The sequence below is a fragment of the Saccostrea echinata genome, unplaced genomic scaffold, assembly GCF_033153115.1.
Source record: "Saccostrea echinata isolate AGI-Se365-2 ecotype Australia unplaced genomic scaffold, CSIRO_AGI_Sech_v1 ptg000037l, whole genome shotgun sequence".
Taxonomy (NCBI): domain Eukaryota; kingdom Metazoa; phylum Mollusca; class Bivalvia; order Ostreida; family Ostreidae; genus Saccostrea; species Saccostrea echinata.
The window spans coordinates 3,284,878-3,312,154 of record NW_026889786.1 but is presented as its reverse complement, the minus strand read 5'-3'; the positions used below and the strand labels follow the sequence as shown (position 1 = coordinate 3,312,154).

The 27,277-nt window shown below is 34.9% G+C and overlaps 1 protein-coding gene across 1 annotated transcript in view; it reads right to left on the bottom strand.

Moving 5' to 3' along the window:
• Nucleotides 1–27,277, bottom strand: part of LOC133200204 (uncharacterized) — a 69,720-nt gene that overhangs the window by 29,208 nt on the left and 13,235 nt on the right. The window contains exons 6-54 of the mRNA XM_061336007.1: nt 26,999–27,196; nt 26,202–26,410; nt 25,870–25,994; nt 25,511–25,682; nt 25,261–25,391; nt 24,998–25,131; nt 24,643–24,822; nt 24,200–24,426; nt 23,910–24,040; nt 23,693–23,799; nt 23,395–23,580; nt 19,174–19,415; nt 18,853–18,986; nt 18,573–18,703; nt 17,436–17,615; nt 16,961–17,178; nt 16,375–16,538; nt 16,158–16,294; nt 15,673–15,870; nt 15,227–15,444; nt 14,580–14,734; nt 14,296–14,432; nt 13,752–13,949; nt 13,301–13,509; nt 12,885–13,030; nt 12,518–12,645; nt 11,898–12,065; nt 11,525–11,721; nt 11,032–11,168; nt 10,774–10,892; nt 10,374–10,580; nt 9,893–10,095; nt 8,951–9,752; nt 8,440–8,619; nt 8,135–8,325; nt 6,727–6,842; nt 4,953–5,071; nt 4,240–4,428; nt 3,699–3,922; nt 3,409–3,527; nt 3,121–3,239; nt 2,452–2,628; nt 2,061–2,248; nt 1,765–1,874; nt 1,479–1,582; nt 1,034–1,222; nt 609–787; nt 408–523; nt 130–260 (exon numbers count right to left, since the gene is read on the bottom strand). Coding sequence (XP_061191991.1) covers nt 130–260; nt 408–523; nt 609–787; nt 1,034–1,222; nt 1,479–1,582; nt 1,765–1,874; nt 2,061–2,248; nt 2,452–2,628; nt 3,121–3,239; nt 3,409–3,527; nt 3,699–3,922; nt 4,240–4,428; nt 4,953–5,071; nt 6,727–6,842; nt 8,135–8,325; nt 8,440–8,619; nt 8,951–9,752; nt 9,893–10,095; nt 10,374–10,580; nt 10,774–10,892; nt 11,032–11,168; nt 11,525–11,721; nt 11,898–12,065; nt 12,518–12,645; nt 12,885–13,030; nt 13,301–13,509; nt 13,752–13,949; nt 14,296–14,432; nt 14,580–14,734; nt 15,227–15,444; nt 15,673–15,870; nt 16,158–16,294; nt 16,375–16,538; nt 16,961–17,178; nt 17,436–17,615; nt 18,573–18,703; nt 18,853–18,986; nt 19,174–19,415; nt 23,395–23,580; nt 23,693–23,799; nt 23,910–24,040; nt 24,200–24,426; nt 24,643–24,822; nt 24,998–25,131; nt 25,261–25,391; nt 25,511–25,682; nt 25,870–25,994; nt 26,202–26,410; nt 26,999–27,196 — 8,679 coding nt within the window. The remainder of the gene's footprint in view (nt 1–129; nt 261–407; nt 524–608; nt 788–1,033; nt 1,223–1,478; nt 1,583–1,764; nt 1,875–2,060; nt 2,249–2,451; nt 2,629–3,120; nt 3,240–3,408; nt 3,528–3,698; nt 3,923–4,239; nt 4,429–4,952; nt 5,072–6,726; nt 6,843–8,134; nt 8,326–8,439; nt 8,620–8,950; nt 9,753–9,892; nt 10,096–10,373; nt 10,581–10,773; nt 10,893–11,031; nt 11,169–11,524; nt 11,722–11,897; nt 12,066–12,517; nt 12,646–12,884; nt 13,031–13,300; nt 13,510–13,751; nt 13,950–14,295; nt 14,433–14,579; nt 14,735–15,226; nt 15,445–15,672; nt 15,871–16,157; nt 16,295–16,374; nt 16,539–16,960; nt 17,179–17,435; nt 17,616–18,572; nt 18,704–18,852; nt 18,987–19,173; nt 19,416–23,394; nt 23,581–23,692; nt 23,800–23,909; nt 24,041–24,199; nt 24,427–24,642; nt 24,823–24,997; nt 25,132–25,260; nt 25,392–25,510; nt 25,683–25,869; nt 25,995–26,201; nt 26,411–26,998; nt 27,197–27,277) is intronic.

Below are 27,277 nucleotides of genomic sequence, written 5' to 3'. Positions count from 1 at the left end.
GTTCAAATGTTAACACACGACGCACACCGCACGACGCACGCCGACGGACGAGAACGGATAGCAATAGGTCACCTGAGTGACTCAGGTGACCTAAAAACCTGATCCCAAGAAATGTGATGTATTTCATACCATTTCTGGGGCGACCACAGCTGACACAAGGATAGCAGCTGAAGGGTGATTTATTTCATCACCGATCAAACTAGCCAGATGTGTGTTGTTTACAGGTAGGAATGCAGAAAGGGAAATATTGTGACCAAAACCTGAAAAAACAGAACTCAATAGTGACAAGGAATATGAATACTGCACCAATGCACAGAAAAGACATGGCCTGCTATGGACTATAAAGAATTTGTAATTTCAGCTGCTAACACACACACAGACACAAAATTCTTTCGTCAAATACAAACCTTTGACTCTATCAATTTGCTTGTTGAACATGTTACTGATTGGCACAAACACACTGAAGAACTCTCCAATACCCATGTGAAACTCTTGTTCAAAGAACTTCAACCAGTCCATAATTCTATAAATAGACATGATGTAATGATGTATCACATACACCTGTTACCTCTATAAAACAGAAAAATTTATTGTGTAGATTATCTTACTGTTGAATGGTGTCGTTGACAGAGGTTTGTTGGTTGAGGAAAGTTTCCCAGTCCCTCTGATTTCCAGAGGTCAAGGCTGTCATGACCTTTTTGACCTCGTTAAGCATCTCACTCCAGGCTACTGGTACTGGATCTGGGATCAGCTCTACACCTGTCTCTGTGTAGTATATAGCCAGTATCTAGAAATAAAAGAGCTGGAGTTAATTCATGACATATTTCATTTGCCTGCATTAATTTGTGAAACATGGTTTTCCATACTCATGTCAAATTTCTTTCAAGATTTACATATAAAATCAGTTTTGCATGATTGAACACACTTTAAAATGAAGATATTTACTGACTGCATTGAATGATATGAAGTGATGTGTAAGAAGTGCCAATGGAAATAAATCAGTGATTACATTTGCTGATTATACAAAACTTACATAATTGGTGAAAATGTCCTGTGACATGGAGTTTTTCTGTAGTTCGTTGTACCAGGAATCTACTGACTTAGTACACAAAATATCCGATACTATCTTGGTATTGTTAGAAAAGTAATTCTGGAGCTGAGATAGTATTCCAGGGGTACAGAAAACAGAGGAGAATTCTGACATCTTCTGGTGGTCCTCAAGCTAAGACAAAAATCATATGCAGATTAAGAATCAATATTTTTTTTATCTTGAAACTAATGAATACTTGTTCTGTAAAAAGACACTTCACATTAAAATTTTAATTCCCCATACAACACTGTACACTTAAATAAGAAAGATTCACATATAATGTAGTGAAGCTTCATCACTTTCTTTAATAAAGATACATGCATTTTGGTATGCTAAAAATTGCACGATTGTATGTTAATTACTTTAATGAAAAGGCACTTCTACTCACCAAGATGACAAGCTTATTGAAGCGACTAGAAGCCAGTTCATATCGAGTATTCAGTGAAGACCAAGTTCTGAAGATATCTGCAAGTCCATTCACATTCTGTGTGTCTACAACAAGAGTGCAATAAGTTATGTTAAAAACAGTGAATTTCTGAATTGTCCAATTTTGCAGAATTCTGTGATTTCATCAAAATCAATGGAAGCAAAATTACTAAAACATTTGAATATCCTACATTCAACATAAACAGCTTACTTAAATCAGGACAACAGAATGTGTATTTGGTACTGACCATTTAAAAATGCCAACATTTCTGTAAGGACATTATACATTCCTCTGAAAGATTCCGGTACTGGGGGAAGCTTGTCCATTATACTGGTCTGTAGCATAAACTCAACAATCCTAAAATAAATATTTTACAAAATTATGTCATATTTTTTTTAGAATAGGTAAAAACCTTTTCAGATTTTTCTTTGTTTTAAATATCTGTGTTTACTTCTTGAAAATAGGAATATGGATCCCTGTTTTTCAATTAGGAAATAGCTACATCTCTGATTCTTAGCTTTATGGAATACACCCCCTCCCTACCTTTGAGGGTTGTTGATGTACTCTGAGATTATGCTCATGGTGTGGTTGGTGTCTAGGAAAGTGGTCAGTGTGAAACTGGGCGGGGTCTTGACCAGCTCTGTCAGTAGGGAGCTAAAGGTGTCCATGTTTTTACTGAGGTCACCCCAGTCTACCACAACAGCACTGCTGGCATTCCAAATGTCCATCAACTTCACAGGGAAGAAAAAATATGTTACAAAACACAATAGAATGAAAATTTGTCTTAAATCTCACATGATCTGTGTAAAAGAATTCAAAATAAGTAATTTAAACTTTATCCCAAGGACATTTATCATTTACCTTAGTATCTAATGAAAATACACTTTTTTTTCTCTTTAAAAAGTCTTTCAAATATATCAATTTTAATTCCTACCTGTTTTGAAATGGACGAAGAATCTGTGAGATTATCTAAAGAATTTAAAAGCTGATCATAATCAGCACACAGAATGGGGATCCATGGGGAATCTGGTGTCAATCCAAAGTATGGGCCGATTGTCCCATGTGTGCAGTGGTTCTCAATAGAACCAACATTCATCAAAGAATCTATCAGCTGGAAATCAAAAGTGAAAACAGGTTAACTTGTGAACTGCAGGATGTACAGTGTATTCCCCAAAAGAATAGCTAATGTAACATTTTACAGATATATACCATGTAAAGAATTGTGATCAGTTACTGTAAATTCCTAAATATACACGAGGAATAAATTATCGCGTAATTACGCGAGAAGCACCACTCGCGAAATAAAATTACTCGCTTTTATTTTTATGGTGCTTTAATGTATGTAAAATCTCTAGAAAAATCACCGATTCACGAATTATTGTTCCCGCGATTTGACGCCCTTGGGCCATTTCGCGATATTAAGTACTCGCGTAAAATAAGGAATTTACAGTATATTTCAAGAGTCCGTTACTTCAGATAAAATTGTGTACCAGTATTTATCATGCAAATTTCACTCTGTCAGATTGACAGCTCAAAATGTCTTGGACACTGTAGATACATACAAATATAAGAATTACACCACCAGTAATGCTTAAACATGTACCTGGGTAAAATTCATTTTCTGGACTTCTTGAATTCCATTGTTTGTCAGTTTCTGCACAGCATTGAAGTAATCTATCAAGGCAGAGGAGTTCTGGAAGACATTGCTGATTCCCAAAGATCCTATAAAAAAGACAAGAGAAAACCTCAACATACATGTCAATGATTACTATACAGCACCTTGATAATGGGCCCTAATAATTTTTAAGTTCAGCAAAATACTACATGTATATCCAGTATTTTGAATTCCTCTACAGGTTGTAATGTAGCCATGATTTCTGTCTGTTTTTACCTTTTAAGAACCTCAGTTTATCATTGGCAAACTCTAGGAACATGTTGACTGTCTTGACAGTTTTAGCGACTGCTGGGTCTGGAACAGCTCCTAGTGTTGACTGCAGTAAGACTGGTGCCCTGAAAACACAACTCAACAAAATACAAAAAATTCTAAAATAAAGTTTAGACCTATATCTAATCAGATTTACATATTCAATAGTAGAATTTAAATCATCATATCAAAATTGATCCAATGAAATTACATGTGAAAAAGACAGGCTAACAATTAAGACTGATTAAAAAACTAACATTTTCAGAAGATTTTCATTCATTTCATTTTGGAATGATTGTTCTAATCGCTGGATAGAATTCAGCAGTGCAGACATATTGAAGATGTTGTCCAGACTCTGCCCTGTCCAATTTTTCATGACGAGGTGCTGAATGGCCATGTTGAACTCTGTTGCAGCCTCACTATAAGCGCTCATGTTCAGGGCAGACTGTCCACTCATAGATTCATCTATCACAGCCTGGAACTGAAACGAAAGATGTGTTATATCTTATAAGAAAACCAAAACGTTCAAACTAAAAAATATCCACATTCTAAATAAAGATACTGAAAAAATTCTATTTTAATAATTGTTTCTATTTCTTTATCTTATTTTGCAAAATTAAAGCAAAAACAAAATTTCCATAACAAAAAGTTGTAACTTTTTTGCCCCATTCATCTCCAAAAAAGTCAACATCACAGCCCCATCAATCTTCAGCACTTCTCTCAGTCTCATATTCTACTTGTACAAACAAACAAGGAATACATCTAAGCTTACAAAAAATAATTTGTCAGTAGACTTACTTGTTTAGCAAACTGATGATTGGCCAGGAACCCAGTCATAGCTGCCTCTAGTACAGAGGACTGGTTAAGGCTGCAGAGTAAATTCTGGAGGTGGAGCAAGGTGGCATTGTTAGCAGGGGTGGATAGAGACAGTAGGATTGCCGCACACACATGGCTCGAGTCATTCATATTCTGAAGGGCTGAGGACAACTGTAACAAGAATACAAATACTCAGTCATAAACACTGAATGTGATCCTCCCCCATCACCACCCCCACCCCTCCTATATAAATTAGAAGTCTCTGAACCCCCCATCACTCCTATATAAAATTGCATAGAATTAGAAGTCTCTGATGAGACTGTAGCTCTACTACTAGCACATGAACTTGATACACATTTTTCTAGTTTTATGTGTCTAATGTTTACTAAACTTAATGTCCAATTTTTACACAAGTAGAATATAAGAACTTCTACATGAATACACGTAATTCTGTATGTCAGGTATTGATGAATTGTGTTGTCATTGTTATTAAAAATAGATAAATGCATGAAATAATTCTTTCAAATGGTACTCCTCCTACAGTTTTGGTTTAATTTCATACCATGTTTTATTGTGTTCAGACAAAATTTATCATTATTATAAAAAAAATTATGAGGAGTAAAATTTTGATTTAATTGTTCACAGAGAAAAAAAATAACAACTGTACAAGCTCTCCTGGACTCTGACTTCTTTACCTTCTGAGGGTTAACCTTGATATCCCCTATACTGTTCAGGAATTCATTACTCAGTATAAACTTCACTGTAGGGTCTGTACTGGCCCCACCCAGGATCACTGAGAGACTCAGGGGCTGATCTGTGTAAAGAAATTCAATTAAATACATGTATCCAAGTCTGTATAAAAATACTATTAGGCCAAACAAAAACATAGGTAATCAAAGATTACGAAGCTCACCTCGACGAAGGTTATCTATAAGTAAGGCAAATCTCACATCATATTTTTTCTAGTTAGTGTACATCCCAAGATCAATATCTATACAAGTTTGGTTTAAGAAGGACTTATAATTACTTGGAAATAGACCTGCTCAAAAAACTTTAACCTGGTCACTCATCTGGAAAATCTAGGTCAGATTCAGCATCCGAAGCAAGTGTGTAGTGTTCATCCCTAGATGCATCATTCATGCAAGTTTGGTTCAGGTAGGGCTTATAGTTACTTGGGAAAGGATCTGCTCCAAAAACTTTAACCTGGTCACTCATCTGGAAAATCTAGGTCAGATTCAGCATCCGAAGCAAGTGTGGTAGTGTCCATCCCTAGATGCATCATCCATGCAAGTTTGGTTCAGGTAGGGCTTATAGTTACTTGGGAATGGACCTGCTCCAAAAACTTTAACCTGGTCACTCATCTGGAAAATCTAGGTTAAATTCAGCATCTGAAGCAAGTGTGGTAGTGTCCATCCCTAGATGCATCATCCATGCAAGTTTGGTCCAGGTAGGGCTTATAGTTACTTGGGAATGGACCTGCTCCAAAAACTTTAACCTGGTCACTCATGTGGAAAAATCTAGGTCAGATCCAGCATCCAAAGCAAGTGTGGTAGTGTCCATCCCTATATGCATCATCCATGCAAGTTTGGTTCAGGTAGGGCTTATAGTTACTTGGGAATGGACCTGCTCCAAAAACTTTAACCTGGTCACTCATCTGGAAAATCTAGGTCAGATCCAGCATCCGAAGCAAGTGTGGCAGTGTCCATTCTAGATGCATCATCCATGCAAGTTTGGTCCAGGTAGGGCTTATAGTAACTTGGGAATGGGACTTGCTCCTAAAACTTTAACCAGGACGCCGACGCTAACGCCGACACCAACGCCGGGGGTATAGCATAAGCTCATCTCGACTTCGTCGAGGTGAGCTAAAAATGTGTGGTTCCGGTTACACTTCCAAAAAAATTAGGGTAGGTAGGTCGGGATTTTTTTTTTTTTTTTTTTTTTTTTTTTTTTAAACAAAATGATTTTTTTAAAAAATTTTTTCTAAATAATACCGATCACTGCTCTGCAAATGGCATTTAGATGTGGTGAGATAATATACTAGTCAATATTAGTAGGGGAAACCTACATGCTAGCTTGCTTTGGATTTAACACTATTAAACATTTGCACTATGTTTTGCAAGTAGGCCGTCATTGCTGAAACTAAAACTTAAACCGGAGCCATTGATAGGAATCTGGGAAAATTCCAGAAAAAAATATGAAAATTGTCAGAAAAAAGTTTAGGGTCGGGGGTATAAAATAGGGACGGTCGGGTAACCGGAACCACACACATTTTTTTATTTGGCCTTATGAAGAAACAGAACTGAACAGAACAAGCATAATAAAGCCTGATATTTACCATCATAAAACATTTCTCTTTTTAATGAACATTTTTGGATATATCTTATGTATTTTGAATGTGAACTTCTTTAAAATACATGTACCTGGTACATGTATTAAGACTAAACCATAAACTGAATTAAAACAACATACTTGCAATATTTTCCAGTTTAGAAGCCAACATTTTGAGCCACAATGACATTCCATTCACCACAGCTGTAACTTCTCCCCAGTCTGACGAGTTCATAGCAGTAAAATATTTATCTAGGCTGAAATATTCCAAATCAGCTCATATAACAAGAATTTCAAAAGAAAAATAATACTGAAAACTTTCTTGAATATACATCCATTTTTCTACAAACCCCCAAATTCAAATCACTTTAATAGATACAGGTAAACTTCGGTATCTCGACATCGGATATGTCGACAACCTGGGATATGTCGACATCATTCCGCGGTCCCGGCAGTATTTACTATATAAATGATTTGCAAAACCTCTGCTATGTCAACCTCGGTAATGTCGACAACCCGGGTTATCTCGACGTATATTCACAGTCCCAAGTGCAAAATTTACCTGGCATATGTCGACATCGGCAATTTTCTGCTCTACTGAACCTAACTGTTTGTCAGATAGGGTCTCTCATCACGCACGGACGACTCCAGGTATCTCAACGTCCTCAAAGTTTCACACCCATGTTTTGACTGCACGCTGCCTAATTAATTTTATAGACTGTGTTTTTAGGTGAATATCAAGCCCCTTCGGCGTCTTTGAGAAGTTATTTGAGCTTGGGTAATATCATTGCTAAATCTACACGATTCTGCGTAAATGTACAGAATGTTATTTATATCGAAACGTAACATAACTTTTAAATTTGAAAAAGATAACTAAATTACCATGAATAACAAACACACTGAAAAATTCAAACTAAGGAATTAAAAAAAAATGTTTTGATATTTTGTAGTTAAAATGTATTCAACAGGAAACAATCCAATTAATGACACGATTGACCGAATCAGCCGTAATTCGTGCAACATCACTATGTTAGTTTAGATACACAAATCTCTTTAAAAAAATTAATTTTAATGTACATTCTTCCAGAATGAAATAAGAAAAAAATAATCCGCATTCAATTTTTTTTTACCGTATATCGGATGTCGACTTTATACGGTTCGAAGTTTATAGAGCGCATTTCGTATCCTGTTCTGATGAAAAGGCAAGTAACACGCGAATGCAGCTCAATGCTGTAACTTTGTGCTGAAACTTTGTGAATTGAGAAAGATTTCGATAAAGAACACGTTTTATAAACAAAATTTTTAAAATAACTTCCTAGATTTTTAATAATAGAGGGAATTCTGAAATATGTTGAGCTACAGTCTATATTAAAGTCATGTACATATAATAAGCTTGTCTGTTTTGCTATGCAATGAAATCTTGGACGTCAAGTCTCAACTCTATCTCGACACCTCGGATATCTCGACATTTTCCGATGGTCCCGTCGATGTCGAGATAACAAAGTTTACCTGTATTGCATTACTATAAATTTGTCAATGATTGTATTACCTCTCCATCATAAGTGGGGACGTTGTACTGGAGAGTACTGCCACTTCCTGTTGCAGCCGTTGTAGAAATGATGTCATGTTGATGTCAACCATGTGACTGGAACCATTCAGCAACATCGCAAACTTATCGTTAAACTTCTCTACTGTCTTCAAGAATTGTTGAATATCAACTGCAGGAAGGCTTTGATTTCTCTGTAAAACAAAAAAAAAAATTTCAACATATCATCCAAACTATTTCGTCTGATAATCATGAATCAAAATTGTTAAATAGCAGGATTATTTTTTGTCTAAAATTATAGTATTTACCATCATAAGAGTTGTAATAAATTGGGAAGCCTCTTTTTTATTCATAAAGCATGCTAAATTGGCCAAAGCTGTCACATTGGTGGTTGGAGCAAAATGAAACAATTCTCTCCAGGCTGTGGCATTACATGTTAAGTTGTACACACCCCACAAATCCATTTCCTTTGTAAACAGGTCTGAAAGCTGTAAGAAATTCTGATTTCAGAAATGTCATTCAGATTTTCACAACGAATGAATGTCTTTCTAAATGCATGATGATAGAAATATTCAAATTCACTAATTAGTCATCCCAAAACATCCGTTACAAATGAGACTGGGTACTGTCTCCTTACTTATTTTTCATTAAAATAAAATTTTGGCCAGTTCAGAACATTTACAACTATTTGCAGTATATGTATCAGAAGTAAAGTGTATGTACAGATTATTTAACTTGGATAAAACAAAAGAAGGCAGTGAAGTACAAAAAGCACATTTACACTCCTGGGTATATCCAGAAAGAATAAAGCCACTGTACCTTATATGGCTTCATCAAGCCTAGGATCATTCCTGTGAGATCACTGGAGTCCAGAGTGACCAGTCGGTCCATGAACCTGACTGCCGAGGTCATCAATATCTCCCCTGTCTGTAAGAACTCATTCACCTTCTGCCAAATCTCTGTGTTGTTGAACATCAGAGCCAGCTCGCTGTATACTTTAAACAGGGCGGTGAAATCATCAACACTGTTCTGTGTTGTGTAAGCTTTCATTACATTGTCAAAAGCACTTTCTATATTTAGATGGAAGGAGGAATTGCTGATTAATATTTCGACAGATTTCACCATATGCATGACTTCATCAATGATATTCATCCAATTTGGTTTCTCTGTTGATGTCTCATTTTCCAGAATTTTGACAAGGTCTGTTACCTTGAGTGAGTCAATGATGACCTTAATTACGTCAGATTCGTTCAGATGACATAGCACTGACGACACAGGACTGGAACTATTGGACCAGGAGACAAGTTTTTGCCAGAAATCTGCAGAGCAAAGCATGTTTAGAGGTTGGTCACTAGTCAGTATCTTAACAAGCTCTGACGGGTTTTTAATAGGAGCCATCATTAACTGTTCTGCTGTTTCCTCACTCAGATTCAATGCTAACATTAACTTCTCAAGGGCAGGGACATAATGCACCAGGTCCTGTAAGTTTGTGAAGTTCCTACCTGCCATCATATCTAATTCATGATTGGTTAAATTGAGCAATTTTTCCAGAAACAAACCATATGTTTTGATTGGCTCCTGGTCCAAGAATGGTGACATGGCATCCAGAATGCTTTTCAACCTTCAGAGTAGAAATAAAAAGTGCAAAAATATTCTATTTATACTCAGTTATTTAAAATGGAAATCCCCATAAAATATTTAACCATAATTTCATGCATATAAATGTATATAGGTTTTCTGCTAAAGTATGTGGTGACCTACTGAGTGGTAATGTTGGACAATGATCCAGAGGAAGCTGGCTGTTGCATCAACAAGTTGAGCCAATAGGATTCATTTGACCATCTGCTGGGATAACCAGTCACTAGAGGTGGATGTACCAGCCACTCTGATATAGTCTTAGTCATCTCATCAAAGAATAAGGTGACCTCTGTCCAGTTCAGGGAGGGTTGGTGACTTGGATCCACCTGCATAAAAAAAATTAGTTAGTCATAACACAACATACCTACAATAATGATGATACAGATTTTTGCCAAGAAGTCCTAATTACACAATGGAGAATGGTACTGTGCACTTGTAATAATCATTTAAGTTGAAAATGATTTCACATATTACCGGTACCTTGATTATTTTACATAAAAAATATAGGACATTTTCACCACCTTGTGTTTAAGGAAATGATTGCTATGCCTTTGTAACTAAATAAACTAAACATTTAACTAGGTTACTTGTTTTTTTATCTTACCATGAGTTTAACAGTGTGTAGATCTATGATATCCTCCCACTCTGTGGCCAGCTGTGTGAGATTGACTGTACACAGTCTTCTCTGTAGGTCAGTCCTATTGGCCATAACTCCAGCCGGCACAGTGAAGATCTGAGTAAACATTCCTCTAGATGGATCACATAGGTCCAGCAGAGCCTCAGTCATGTTCTTCTGAACAAGCTGGTTAAACTACAAAGAAAACACAGTTAATCTTACTTCTCTAATTCTACATTCTGGATCAGAATTCTGTCAAAAAAGTACCCTTACAAAAAACATCTTATTACATTTTATTTAAATAATGTAATTCTAACTTCTACCTTAGATTTCCTTTCATCTATGACATATATTTTTTCCAGCTTTTATTGTAATGTTTTTACAGTACCTGTGGTGTATTGGCTGAGTGGATGAGAACCTCAATAGAACCTGGTTGTTGTATTAATTTCCACAATTTCTGTGTATTGTTTGCTCCATTCAGCAGAACCATCAGGTCTAGCACAGACTCTGTAATGTAAAATCACAAAGTGAGTATGTTTCAAGGTTCATTGTATTATTTCATGTAAATCAGGTAAAAAGAACTGGGAAGTGCTACAGACATTATCACTTTTGAAACAAAAAAAAGAGTATAGAAAGCAAGATTTACCATTTTTCTGATTGCTGAATCTTGTCCAAAGAGCTTTTGTGAGTGTGAACGAGGCATCGAAGACCTGCAGCAATTGTTTACCTCCATCGATCATGGTCAGCACACTTGTCAGACTACTCACTCCTCCACTTATCCAACTGTCAGACAGAAAACGTGAAAATTTGTTAGATCTAACAGCAACCTTGTAAATCAACCAAAGGAAATCTGACTCTAAGCAGGCTACTAAAATACCCTAGCTACTCTACAATACTCTACTACAATACTTACTCTAGCTACTCTACAATACTCTACTACAATACTTACTCTAGCTACTCTACAATACTTAATTTAGCTACTCTACAATACTCTACTACAATACTTACTCTAGCTACTCTACAATACTCTACTACAATACTTACTCTAGCTACTCTACAATACCTAATTTAGCTACTCTACAATACTCTACTACAATACTTACTCTAGCTACTCTACAATACTCTACTACAATACTTACGTGGACATCATCTGAGGATCTGTCAGTGATTTCGCCATCATGGAGGAGGCACTGTTCCAGACTTCCAGCTGCATGAACTTGGGCAGATTATCAATGGCTGAGGTGTTCATAAGTTTGACAATGTCTTCTACCTTTTGGATAATGTCTTCTAATCCAGCGCTAACATTCAAAGATGAAGCAGCTGATTTGTTGGACACCTGATAAACAAAGTGGCATTATAGAAAAGATCAATATTACTTAGTTTTCATTAAGTCTAGTTTATGTATATGTAAGTTGTGTTCTTAGGAGCACTTACTATGAATCTTGAATAATAAAACAGAATGTCACTCATATTTAAGATCAGTAAATAATCATACATGTGTATGATATATACCTGAAACCTTGAAACTTCAGTCATCATTTCATCAAAGTCCAACAGACACAATTCTCCAAGGAATGCTTTAGCACTAAAAGTCTGTGATGGATCATCATAAATCAGTGTATTTGTTTTGTTACAGAATTCATCCCAGCCCTTAGACACTGCAGTAAACAATTCAGGCACCTGAAACATGGAAAAGTACATCTAAAGAAATAATCTGTCTCATTATAGAATCCATCCCAGCCCTTAGACACTGCAGTAAATAATCGAGTCACCTAAAACAAGGAAAAGTACATGTAAAGAGAGTCTCAATACAAAACCCATGCCAACCGTTAGACACTGCAATAAACAATTTAGAAACCTGAAACAGAGAGAAAGAACATTCTTTCCTATTACAGTCAAACTTTGTTATCTCGTTACCTCATAACCTTGTCAACTCTATGGGACCAAGAAAAAACTGCGAGATATCCAAGGATTTCAAATATCCAGGTAAAATACTTAAAGAATAAGGGGCTGGGATTTCAAATTCATTTGACATAACCATGTCAATCAAGATATCAATGTTCGAGATACCAAAGTTCAACTACACTTTCAAAACTCAAATGTTTTTGAAATTCATGAAGACTCCTACATACCTTCTCCATATGATGGACAATGTTGTAGAGCAAGGTTTGGTAGAAGCTTGGCAGCTGGTCAAGAAGATTCAATAGACGCTCCATTTGTGGATAACCTTTGAACTCAGCAATGATATCCTTCATAGCATCTGCAACATACAGAAATTTCCATGAGTAATTAACAACTTTAGATCATTAAATAAAGTTATGGGTTCTTTTAAATCTTGAAATCACAATGATAAATATTGTTACCAAGGAAATATAAATTTTTTCCCCTTCTTTCCTGAAATAACTGCATTTTTATGGTCTAAATATTAAATATGTGCTCTGATGCATGCAAGTGATTCTTCCTGGTTCTATCTTATACAGATTTACTTTGTGGACTCACCAGAGCTTCCAGCCAGAATCTTGTCTTTGAGTTCTACCAGGAACCAGTCAGTGACCTGTACAATAGTCTGGAACTCTGTCACATTTGCCAGGGGTGCAGTAATGGAGTCAATTATTGGCTTCTGGTAGGAAGCTGTCATCAAACTTCTACAAAGTAGACAATTCAGTTCATTTAACAGTTTATAAAAGTGAATCTATGGTGTGTATATTTTTAATAAACATATATTAAATTTCAATTCAAATTTTTCACACTCTTTCATTATTTATTGAGCTTTGATAAGGAAAGAAAAAAAGGTTTTGTCAAAAGTAATGGTTTTCTTAGATCTAAAAACTGAAATTCCACAGTAAAAAGATTTACTGAAAACTGTGAAAAGCAAAATGGACAATAAAATTTCAGAATCAATGCTTTAGACATACTGGATGATGTCTGTACTGGTTGTTTTGTCTGTGATTTTCTGTAAGAAATCAGTAAACTCTTTTGTGTAGAGAGATCCATTTAACCAGGCATCGTTATCAGTCAGGCTGATGGTGGGAGGGTGAGTTATTAGATCTGTAATCAACTTGGACATCTTCATTGACTGTTCAGTGATTACACTTGTATTGATAGACGGGAAACCATCAGTCTTCTACAATTAAACAATAATAAATCATTTAGTTTTGTTGTATCATAACCAACTAAAAATACAATCATATTTATGACTCATATAATAGTTTCGTGGTACTGACACAATTTAGCTAGTGATTTACCAATCTTGATAATATTTACTGGTAATGCTCTAGTTGGGGATTGGCTGTTTGCCTCTTGACTACAAAATGTATGAAAACAATTCAGCTATGAATTCTGTTACACTAAATAGACTATATCTACCTGTAATGCTTCTATAAGCTGTGGTATTCCATGGCCTTCTGACAGCTGATGCCAGAGGGCTGTGACATTCATGTTCAGGGTATCACACACATAATTACGCAGTTTCTCTGCTTTTTGGATGTCGCTTGGATCCACCACTGGATTTAATACACCAGCTTCTGTACAGAACTTTTCTGCATTGTTTGTAAGGTATTGTGTCTGCAAAAATACAAAAGGTATTTCGGTATCGCATGATGTCAATAAATTCTGTAAAAGTGTCGTATGGCCTACAGTATTGTACACTACACAGTATATATATCATTATAGCAGTTTTCACACAGGTTACTATTTCTGATTATATTAAATGTTAGATTCTAATTTTATTGGTAGTGAGTCCAATCCTTCTTGCATACACTGATCAAAATATACGAGATTACAATTATCCTTAACTCTTTTTCTAAAATAACAAAGAAAGAGACTCTATGTTTCCACAAGAGCACATTAAAAAAAAAGATTCAAACTCTGAAGAAGGTCAGACCTTCAGTCCAACACATCATTTTCTCACCTTCTGTGCGTCATACATGATGTTGACCAGTGTCCTGAACAACACTCCACTCATTTCTGGCGAGTCTGAGATCTGGTTCAACAATCGGGTCAGTTCCGGGGAACTTAAATAGGTGGTTAGTGTGATGTGTGTGGAATCTGAAAACGAAATCACTGAATTGAACAAATGAATATGTACAAGTACTTGGCTGAAAGTATCACATTATTCAAATACTGCAATATGAGACATTTAGATGTGCAAATAAAACCATTGAGATACTGAATTATCTTAATTAGGTACAGTACCATTAAAAAACTGCAACTGTTTAATGATGAACTGATTAATGGAATACGTCTGGTAGATGAATTGTGACTGCATGGAGATAAAAGATGAAAATTCAGAGGAGTTTCCAGTCATCTTAGTTATCATCTCTAATATAGCTGGGAATAGTTCTGCCAATCTGTAAAACAGCATCAAATTAACAATCAGATTAATTCATCTACAAAGTATATAATCAGTTACCATGTTACTAATGTTAGTATTTCGATGTTAGTAATGTATATAATTTGAATATTTAATTTTGATTTTGTTTACACACCATTTTAAAGAGATATGACTTAAGACAAATTATAGAGTATTGTGATTACATTACTTAATTTTGACTTGTTCCCTGACTCCATTTTTGCAGTTTTATCTTTTAAATAATTTTGAAATATATCACGATACATTTGAATTTTTTATTTCAAATTATTCAGATTTATTGAAATATTTCTACTGAATTTGGTCATAATATGACATTAAACAAAAAGGTTATGACAAAAGTCTGAGTTTTTTTTAATGTCCCTCAGATATACATGTATCTGACTTTACTTGACTACCTGCCCTTGTGGAGCAAGATTTCTAAGAATCTGTTTGTTCAGATAATATGATCCATTAAAGATGTAGTACATACTGTCCATTCTGAATGATATCTGTGCTAGTCGTTTTGTCTGTGAGTCTCTGTAAGAAGTCTGTGAACTCTTTTGTGTAGAGAGATCCATTTAACCAGGCATCTTTCTCGTTGAGGCTGATGGTTGGAGGGTGAATTATTATGTCTGTAATCAACTTGGACAGTTTCTCCGATTGTTCAATGATCAAACTCATGTTGATAGTGGGAAAGTTATCAGTCTTCTGTAATGAGAAGTATTTATATATAAATAATTTTAATTTATTTAAAAATTTATCTTAAAATATAAACGTAGCTCAAAAAAAACTTATGATTAGAGTAAAAACAACTGGCTTGGATGATTTCAAACTCTACGATCAAATATTCTAAAAAAAATAAAAAAACCCACCCCCTGCATGCAATTTACATGGAATTTCATATTTTCAAAGGAATTTTGACAATTTCTAATATACCTCTAATGATTCCATTAATTGAGGAAGGCCATGTGTTTGTGACAACTCATGTAATAAAGCTGTTACATTCATGTTAACGGTGTCACACATGTAATTCCGCAACTTTTCTGCAGACTGGAAATCACTGGGTAACACAAAAGGAGTCAGGAATCCGGGCTCCGTACAGAACTTGTCCACTGAACTAGTCAGGTTTGTCATCTTTAAAATAAATAAAATTTCAAATCAATAAAAACTATGTTTTTTTTTTTTACTTCCATATCTCTAACATTGATATCTTGAATACAACTGATATGTTGAAGTGATGTAGAAGTCCCAACCACTTTTTTTCTGTATTTATACCTCAATATCGAGAACTTTTCGACATCTGTCTGTTGTTTTCTTCGCTATATCAAGTTCCAGTTAGCAAAGTTTGACTGTATAGTATTCATACAACAGTTAATTCAAGTTTTATGCATGAACACAAACTTGCATGAACACAAACTTACCTTTGAGGGATCAAAGACAACATTGACAATAATCCTATACAGGACCCCACTCATTGCTGGAGAATCCGAGAGCTGGTTAAAGAGTCGCTCCAGCTCAGAGGAGTTCAGATATACAGACAGAGTTACGTGTGTTGTGTCTAAATAGAAACAGAATTAAAATTAAAGATGCATGTGTTACATATATGTAACTTCTTAACATATTATAAGACAAATATACCATTAAAATACTGGAGTTGGTTGATAATAAACTGCTGAATGGAGTATGTCTGGTAGAGAAACTGTGGCTGCATGTCCAATAAGGATGAAATCATGGAGGAATTCCCAGTGAGCTTGTTTAACATTTCTAAAACTGCTGGAATTTGGTTTGCCAATTCTGCAAGCCTACAACAAATTATTAACAAAAAGATCTGAAAATAAGACTTAAAAAAATTCTCTGTATTGTAGAGAGCAGTTCATGGAAAGCCTAAAATTTCATCAAATGTCTCAATTCTGTTGTACAGTGTATAGAAAAATTCACAACTTTTTAATACATGTATTGTAAACCAACTTATATACACATGCCAGAAATGTATATAGTGAGAATTGAGCAACTCAAGCTCATTCTTAACCAGTAACTAACTGTGTCAAGTTTTATAAAATAACAAAGCTCAAGCACCAGTATTGGTGTAGTCACTAGCCTGGTTTTCCAGTGACAATTAAAGATGCTGAAGTTGATCATACCCAATAATACATGTAGTTGGTTTACAGTAAATTAAAGTTGAGTCAATCCATAAAATATTTCAGTCCTACTCTTCTACACTTACTTAGTCAAATTCATGTTTTGTGTTGTATTATACAAAGACAGTAGACTTTCCCATGTCATGTTGGTTTTCCCCAGCTGTATATTGTAGAATTTGTCTAGAGTGGAAGTTAAGTTAGAAGGATGAGAGAGAATTCTCCAGACTTCTTCAAACAGCTGCTCAGTTTGATGGAATGTCTCATTCCAGTTGACATATATTTTTTCATGAATTGCAGTTTCCATCTGTTAACATAAACTAGATTTTTAATTCAAGGAAAAAAAAATTATATAATAGTTCAAATACTTACTGTATGTGCATATCATATTATTTTCTGAAGAAAGGACATTTCGAAACAGTTTACAAAATGTCTAGCACATTTACAACAACACTTTCTCCAATAACATAAACAGAGTCTGAGCCAATTCCATGCATTAAGAGAACTTAATTTTCTCAGAAAATGCTTTAACAGTGCCACACATATGATGTGAACAGAACTTACTGTGTCATTAAAGATTGCTGACAGACCAGTGTTGTCTAGAACCTCCCTGTACACCTGGGTCCAGTCTACCTGACACAGGTGATCCTCATATGGTGCCAGGGAGGGGCTGTCGAGGAGATCAGAGACCCTCACTCCATGACATACCTCAGCCAGGTTTGTAGTCAGCAACTTCTGTAACAGCTGTATGAAAAAAAAATTGGACCAATCAAGAAGAAATTAAATGTTAAGTGGAAGCACTGGTGTTGTATGAAAGTTATAACCATGCAAATAATCAAGCATAAATCAAAACTTGTGTGACAGAGTCAAAACCAAGGTAGAGAAAAATCTCAACAACATATTTATTTAACAGTTTCACAGCATTATCTTTTACCGTAAATCTGAAATTTTTTACTGTAGATAAATTTTTAGCAAATTTGCGAGTGCATTGCATTCTCAAAAATATTTTTCTTAAAAATAAATCAACAACAAAAAAATTTTAACAAAAATTTGGCTGACAGCTGGTGTCTATTTTTAACCCGGTGATCAGGTGTTCTTAAGCAGTGGTCATTTTAAGAAACCCGTTTACACTACAAGCTAATTACCCGTGATAATCCTCCTTCACTACATTCAATATTTTAAACAGTCAAGATGTTTTATCTCTTTTAATATTTTTATCTGATCATGGAACTTTTGCTTCATTTAATATTGTTTGTACATGCGTAACTTATAAACTGTTATGAAAATTCTAAGAGCTTTTTAATTTCAGCGCCAATGACAATTTGCAAAATTTTGAAACGTAAAAATTAATCAACAGCTTTTTGACCCAGATTTGCAAAAATAAATCGCCGTAAAAATTTCCAGATTTACGGTATATAAAATTATTGGTGTTGTAATACTGTAAAAGTGGTCAATTTGAAGGATTGAAAGTTTGATGATTTTAGTATATTAGAAATATATAGCGAGTGAAAACCTTGACAATGCACCAGTAATAATATTTTACAGTGCTCTAGCTTTAAAAGGATTTGGAAAGTTGATGAGTGAAAATTTTGACAATTGTTATAAATTAGTCAAGGTTTCCACATCATCAAAGTTTCCACTTTTACAGTATTTGTAGGAATGTAGAAATAGTCTAAATCAGTTTTTTTTCTGCTCACTCACCACGCCAGGGTGAAGTGTGACCCTTTCCAATGCTTTAAACAGTGATGGAGTGGAGCTGTTTACAGTGTTCAAAAAGTCCGCAAAAGTTGGAGATAAATCCATCAAATATTTATCCAAATCTGACATGGAATCTGTTCAAAAAGCAGAGCTTCAGAATTAAAATGAACAATTATTGTAATTTTATTTAATACACTGTACATGTACTTCTTTTTTGTTTCAAAAATGATAAAAAAAAATTTTAATGATCAATTTTTGCAAACATTTGCAAATCTTGCCTGACCTTGAAGGAATTCCAGAGCCATTTTGGAGATACTGTTCCACACATTAACATAGTACTTCACCATTTTCCACTCTGTTACATTTTCTAGCTGTACATCTAGTTGTTGCAGAGTTGGCACAAAACCAGCACTCAGACTGCAAAATCATTTTTCTTAAGACAATATTCAAATGGAATATACTTGCAAGCTATTTTTAAAAAAAAAATTATCAAAATTTATGTTGAATATAAACCATCAAGTAAATACACCATAGAATACTCTCACTCCTCTGATGTATAAAATTTTCATATTTATAGCTATTAAAGTCTACAAGCTGGCTATACCTCATAAGATTCTGAACACTCATGTTAGATGCCATGTTGGATATCATCATTGGCTCCGTTATTTGGTTCATCACCACCTCCATAGTTTCACTTATTTTACTGAAATTAAAGGACATCAACATGGATTCAATCATGTATGACACGAGGTTCTGCTCCATTGACACCATACTCTGTATATTGTATACCATCTGGGCCCAATCAACATCTGTGCTGGCGTTCTTGTTGGTCACATAATTTGTAATCTGAATTTAGTAAAAATATGTTTGAGATTTTTGTAAAAATCAATTCAAATAAATCTGCTTCTTACATCAAATTAGCATATCAACATTAAAAAAATGTACATTTAAAAGAAATCATAAATCAAACAAAATTCAAAGGTAACACTTGGTCAGGATTTTTTGAAAAATGATAGCATTTTAATTATCATTCAATTTATGGCATCTTTTTTTGTTCAGCATAGTACTCCATGGAATCTTTAAAATAATTTTACATTGTGATCCAGTAATTTAGGTAAACACATGAGTAAAGCTGGTTAAAGAGCTATCTTAGCTCATATTTATTTCTTAAACTGTATAAATAAAATTTGCTTGACTTGAAATAACCATATTCATCAGGTTGGGATATAATAACTCATTTATACATGTATGTAATATCCTAATTGGGATATAAATATACAGCTGTACAAAAGATAAAGATTTTTTATTCTAGCCATAAATATTATGTAACAGCAGAAGAGAAAAATGAGACAGACCAGACCAGAATTCGAACCCTGACCCCCTGAATATTTAATCAGGTGCTCTACTAACTGAGCTATCTGGCCACCGGTGATCAAATCCATCTGACTGCCACATTCCTCCCTCCTTAAAGCTCTCTGCCCCAGAAGACACAAACCCAGGCTCTTCCTTGGCAGGTCTTTTACCTGTCAATTTCAGAGCATGGCACAGCACCAAATGTAACAGGAGAGGAGAAAAATGTGACAAACCAGGCCAGGTTTAGATGCAAGGGGTCTGGGCACCTTCGAGGTCCCAAGTTGGTGAAGGACAATGTCTAATGTAAGCCTGGGAGCAAAGCCCCAGTAAGCTTATTAGAATTAGCAATTAGTAGACCGTATTTTGACACATTTACCTTTAATACATATATCTATGAAAGTTATAACTTTTAATTATCTGATATATTTTTTAACCCGCACCTGTTCTAAAGTGGATTTTCAATATTCATAGCTTTTTTTGCCCTGTAAAGAGCAAGAGCCACTTAGGGCCTTTTTTGGCCCGTGAATTTCTGAAAATTCGAAACTGTATAGTTTTTGTCAACAAGGCAATAAATAATACTTGAGCACTTGGTGAATGAATATCTACTGAAAATGACGTAATATTCTTTCTAGTCAATGTATTATGACGTCATGAATTGCGTCATCATTCACATATCCTGAATATTTCTTCAAAAATAGCCAAATTATGATGCCATTTTTCAATATTTCATATACAGCACAACCTCCGATCCAAAATGTGTAAATATATTGTAAAAGAACTGTTAATGAAGATTATAAAACATATTTTAATTTTTGGATCGAGGGGTGTGCTCATATTTTAATTCTTTGCTGAAGGTTTTCAAAAACACCTGTTTTCTGCGAAATTCAATAACATTGCAATTTCACACAACCTGTTTTTCAATGCCTGGGCTCTTCAAAGGAAATTCTGTTGTATAAACTGTAAGCACTAAGTCTCTACTTTATATTAATGTTGAAAATGGTACATGGGGTATTAGTCAATAAATTGGTATATCTACCATGTCTACAGTCTAGACGAACTCCAAAAACAGCGTGAACTCCGAAAACGAAGTCTTTGGCTTCATCATGCATTGCGCCAAAATGGCGTCCGATGTAAACAAACGATGGATTATCGTTCGCTTTCTCCAAATATTCGGCTGCATAATGGCTGTATCTAGTGCAATATTACTTCATTTTATTTTTTGTTGAATGGATAATTGCATTTATTAAATTATTTTGTGAATATTGACTTATTTATCGCTTCAAACTCTTGCATATGAGTGAATTGGATATACGACATCAAATTCAATACTGCCGGTAAGAAATATTTATTGTCTCCTTGATTTAAATTTTATGTCGTTCCTACACTAAAGGTGCTTTTATTTGTTTTTGAAGACACCCAACTTGTATTTATTTAAATCAGAAAATGGGCATTTTTCACCACGGAGTAGGAGTATTAACAGGTTCATTTTTAGAAGATATGTTGTGCCCTTAATATCTAGAAGAGTGGGTTTTAAAGCCTTTATATTGATAGATAATAGTTTTAAAAATGTGTTCATAATAATATCTGTTCGTATATGATAAAAAAATCGGTAAATAACGATGGTAAAAACTTACGCGTCCAATTCAGATGTCGTACACAAATAAAAAACCGGAATGCTAATTTATGTGTAAAATTCAGTCAAGTTTTTAACAGTTACAATATATATTGTCCCATTTTGCAGATATATCCCTTTTTTATGCATATTTACTTCTCAAAACGTATCATTTTCTCTATAATTGATCTGACTTGAAACGTTAACTTTGAAAGTAAATATCTCCTTTTTTGCAAATAAAATCAAAAATCTGACAAATACGATCTCTTCCTAAGTCTTTTATTTAGCATTTCTGAGTACTGGTATAATTGCCATACTTTCCAAAACTTTGCACGGACAATTTTTGTAGACCCATCATTTTTGCCGAAAAATCGCCATTTTTTGTGTGTGTGCGCATGCGTGGACTCTTTTTTCGAAGACTTTTTCAGTCTCAATTTCTTACTTCTGGAAACGCTGTTTTTGGAGTTCGTCTAGACTGGTCTACAGGGCCATTTTATGCATAATGTGAACCTAGCTCTTTATGACTGTTTTCAGCATAAATAGGCCTAAAACAAACTGATAATTTTTACATATAGAACTGTATTCGCCAAATATCCATTAATCTTTGTCTGTTTAGTGTTATTGTCATACGTTTCACCGAAACGTGTCAACTTGAAGCTTTGCTTAACATTGCACAATTCTTTTGTTTGTTAAACGAACATTGTTCAGATCTCGCTCCCAGCATTGAGAAAATTACTCTCAAAACACATGTACGATATTAGAAAAACAAAAAGGTCTATGAACACTTGATTTTAAATCTCTACACTGTTCTATTCATCAGAGATATTTTCGATAGCATCCCATACCTTTTCATCAATCAATCCATCCAACGCCTTTCCAACTTAAACTTTCATTTACAGATAACAAAATTTGACAAAAATTAAATTTCGAAGGCATCCGCGTCATCATCAGGAGCTAACTAATGCCCTTCTCTCAAAACTTCTGCTAGTAAGTCAACATGATTTTGCATTAGGCTACCCGCAAAATCGGAATTTCAAACCCGATCCAAATAAAACTATGGGTTTGGTTTGTCGACAAATTTTTATGAAAATAAATATAAGGGAACTAAAAATCCCTTTGTAATGTGGAAATCTAAATCTATTTACGTATAATTTTGTCTTCCCATTTCTCTCCCATGCAGTTTCGAGAGAAAACACCGAATATAAGATACCGGTTGAGAAACTCTATTTCGCCTGATATTGAACGACGTGTCAATCACGAGGAATCATTTGGCGATCATTCTTTAAACCTCTGCTTTTTTTTAAAATTAGGGAAAAAATGATAAATTTAAATTATCAAATTTTATCAAAATTGATAAATTAAGCCTGTGTTTTTTTTAAATTTGGGAAAATTGAAAAATTGTGCAACCCCAACATGTCCAAGGACTGGCGTTTTTCAAGGAAGGTTGGGCAGGGGGGGGGGGGTGTCAGAAATAATTGAAAATCCAAAGAAGTGCCTGAAAAAACGTTGACAAGCAGAAAAAGCCCAAACTTGATGTCCTTTTTCTTTGTGGGTGGGGGTTGTTCCCCTCTTTTCGACAAATTAAAAAGGGAGGGGGGGGGGCGCTAAATTTAAAGATTATTCTCGAAAAAAGTGCCCCCTTCCAATATTACTTCTCCTGAATTGCAATTGAGTAAATGTGGCAGAAATTACGTAAAATTGGTAGCATTCAATTTTTTGACAACTGAAATGATTCATAACCCCATTGTATACAGTATAATTTGTTAACATAAAAAAATATTATTGCCACCAAAATCATCCAAATAAAAATAGTGCAAATTCTGATAAATTTCTCTCAAAGTAAAAACCCATAACACATACCTCTGCACTCATTGAGCTTGTGTCAACAATAGACACCACCTCTGTCATCATGGCCGTCCAGTTAGTGGTACATATCTTGTTTTCTACAGTATCCACTGGTACATAACTAGGCATTCCCATTTCTTTCAGCATGTGGTTGTCACAAAAAGATTCCAATGTAAAACCCTGTGTGGCTAAAGTCTGGATCTACAAAAATAAAAGACAATATTTGTAAATAACTGTTTTTGTGATAAAGATAATTTTAGTGAAAACAAATATGACAGTGTCTCAATCAAGCAGATATAATTTATTTAGATACCATAGTAGCATTCTGCATCATTTTCATGGTAGCTGTTGCGATTTCAGGAGAATAGTTAACCACAAATTTCATGAGGGTCATCATAGTTGAGTTTTCTCGAGTTAGTTCTGAAATGGATGATGAAAAAGTATAAATTTTACCGAGGGGTGTTAAAAAAATCAAAACCAACAGAATATAGAATAATATCATTTATATCCATACTTTATACATATTATACCTTCGATTTTTCTATTTTGCTCCATCTGGTTTTGCATGACTACACTGATGGATTTTACTATTGGACCAATAGTGTTCCACATCGGTGAATTCTCTAGGTACTGCCCAGTCATGACAACTACCACTGGCCAACTGCAATCAGGAAGAATAAGCATTAATGCCAAATATTTGACTAAATCGCATGTAAATCACATACTTTGCATTGAACCAGTCTGGTTAATGTGTCATTGAGGATACGAGAGAGAGAGAGAGAGAGAGAGAGAGAGAGAGAGAGAGAGAAAACGGTTGTACCTTCCCTGGATGAGATATGTTTGTGTGTCTCTGAAGAATGCCTGCCATTCATCAGTCCTAGGATCGATGGAGGGACGACTCATCCTCAAGAATATAGATTCCCACACGCTCCCCCTCCCGTACAGCTCATCCACCCCTGAGACAAGGGCTTTGGCCTTTTGGTAGATCGTGGCCATTTCCACACGTCTGACAGTACCGTTTACAACATTGTCTATCATAGGCTGGATCTAAAATGGAAATAAAAATATTGATATTAGCAAGGACAAAAAATCATAGAAGAAGACAGTTAATTCTCAAGGAATTTGGCAATAACTTGCAGAACTGCCTTTTTCGTGGAAATGTATGGCATACGCAAACTTCAGGTACAGAAGATGGAAGATGTAACGTGATGTAATGTGTTACTGTTTGATGCTTATGTTTAACTTAAATCTGCAACTGCGCACCTGTTTATTAAACACATCCTCCCACATCTGCATACTAGTCTCAATGTTTTTGGTAATTTTGTGACTACATAGACTGTTTTCCAATTTTGAGATGTGGGCGTGGCTATTTTTGGAAGGCAGACTCTTCTCCACAATCTGTTTACAAATAGCAGGGTAGTCTTTGGTGTTGTTTACTATGGCCTGGTTAAAAAAAAATAAGGAAAAAATGGCATAAAACATTTCACATGAGTCTTAGGAAGAAACAATTGACAACGAAAAAGAAACTTTTTATTGTTATAACATAGGAAAACATTTTTTAATTGTAAGTTGTCAAAGTTTTTTTTAAAAATGTTGTATCTATTAAAAAGGACAATACCAATAAATTATGTGGTTCTATGAACTCCATAACCACGGATTTTGTCAGGTTCGGTCCGTTCTCAATTAATGTTGTAAAGGCATCCATTATATCTTGGTTGTACACAAAGGTTGAATTTAAGCTCTTCTCTAGTTCTAAAAGTACAAATCATATACATTATGTACCATTATTTCCCAGAGACCATAGTGTTATTCATACAGATTTTCTTTTCGAGATTCAATCGAAAAAGATCAATAAGAAGCATAAGTGAGGAAGCCAGATACCAAGCATGGCATCCAGCACGGTGGACAGAATATCCATGGTGCCATCAATCGAGTCCATGATGAACCGACTGTTGTTCCCGATAATCATCTCGGTGAAATTCTGGATCTCGTTCAAACCACGCAGGATAGTTCTAAACAAACCGTCTATGTGAGTACATATCACGCAGGGTATAAAATAATTCCTCTGTATATTATGAAAATAAAAAAAGATAAATTTCAATGGATTTATTCTTTATTCTAAGTGGCTTACGTTTCGTTAAGCCCTGTAAGATTGCCACTGAACAGAGCCGACATGACGTTTACAGCGTTGTCAAGGTTGACGTTAGGTACTGTGGATAACCAATCCAAACTCATGTTTCTCGACTCTAACATTTCCATCACTTCCTTCTGTTTTTCAATCAGGTCCGTCATGTTAACAGTCTCTGGAAAAGTCAAACCCATTTATTTGATGATGTCCAAGTATAAAGGACCCCCCCCCCCCCCCGCGATAAATCCCATTTTTTGAATACCTAAAATTTTTGTATTTTCTATTTACTATACTAGTATATTTTATTCTGTATTTAGACACATGAAAAGAGGAAAAACAATCACATCCATGGAATTACGTACTTCCGTTTGCGATACTTGAGACGTCTAAGACTACACCGACTAGTTCCTTAGTGACGTTCCATCCCACGTTATCAGGGTCTAAACGATCGATGATTGGATCCAGAAACTTGACTAGATCCGTCATCCTTCAAATATGTCAATATTGAAGAAAATTAATACTATAGACTTTACAATCATATGGTATAGAAGTTATTATTTTTCATCAACTCTTATTATATACTACTAGTAGTATTTTCTTTATTTGCTCATCAGAACAAATCCTACATTAATTTTTCTAAAAAATGTTTTAAGAAGTTTTTTAGCGAAATGATTTAGAGCAAAACAATGTTTACCAGGAAAGATCGGTGACACCCAGTTTGATGATGGAGTCCACCAGCCCTGGAATTTTGTGCATTATACTGGGTAGATCTTTGAGGTTAGGAAGGTCTCGGATGATGCTCATGAAGTTGGGGGTTCCATACAGGAGGTCCGTCATTGTGGCGATGTCTTCTAGCGCGTCCGTCAACGTGTAATCCATCGTCAGAGTGGTCAGTGTCTTAGACTAAAGCATGTGTAAAATGATATTGATATTAGTCATATATGTCATATCATAGTGTAAAATGATGTTGATATTAGTCATATCGTAGTGTAAAATGATGTTGATAATAGTCATATCATAGTGTAAAATGATGTTGAGATTAGTCATATCATAGTATAAAGTGATGTTGATAATAGTCATATCATAGTGTAAAATGATGTTGAGATTAGTCATATCATAGTGTAAAGTGATGTTGATATTAGTCATATCATAGTGTAAAATGATGTTGAGACTAGTCATATCATAGTGTAAAATGATGTTGAGATTAGTCATATAGTGTAAAGTGATGTTTATATTAGTCATATCATAGTGTTAAATGATGTTGAGATTAGTCATATCAAAAAGTTCCAGCGATAAGATATAAAATTATTTTTTCTATTTTACGTATCATTTTCCTTTTTTGTAAGATGAAATAATCCCAGTGGCTGGGTTATCATGTAAGCTGAAAAAACTAGGATAAGAAAACTATTCCTTATAAGGATATACTAGTATTCATTCCATACACTGCATACTATGTACTTCCGATTCCGATCTTTGTATAATCGTACTCACCACTCGTATAATGGCCGCCACATCTATCTGGTTCTGCACCACGTTAGTGATCTCTGGGATCCTGTTTTCGGGGATGGAACAAAGCGTGGTGGACACTGACGTCACATTGACCTCTAGTCGGAACATCATGTATTCCATCAGTCTGTCTCGATCACAAACGATATCACGGAAGTCTATAGAACCTATATTGTGAAGGACCTGGGGATACGACAATAAAGTGAATATTGTTAGATGGGTTTTGAGAAATAAAATTGTAAAATGTATATATGAGCAGGGTTT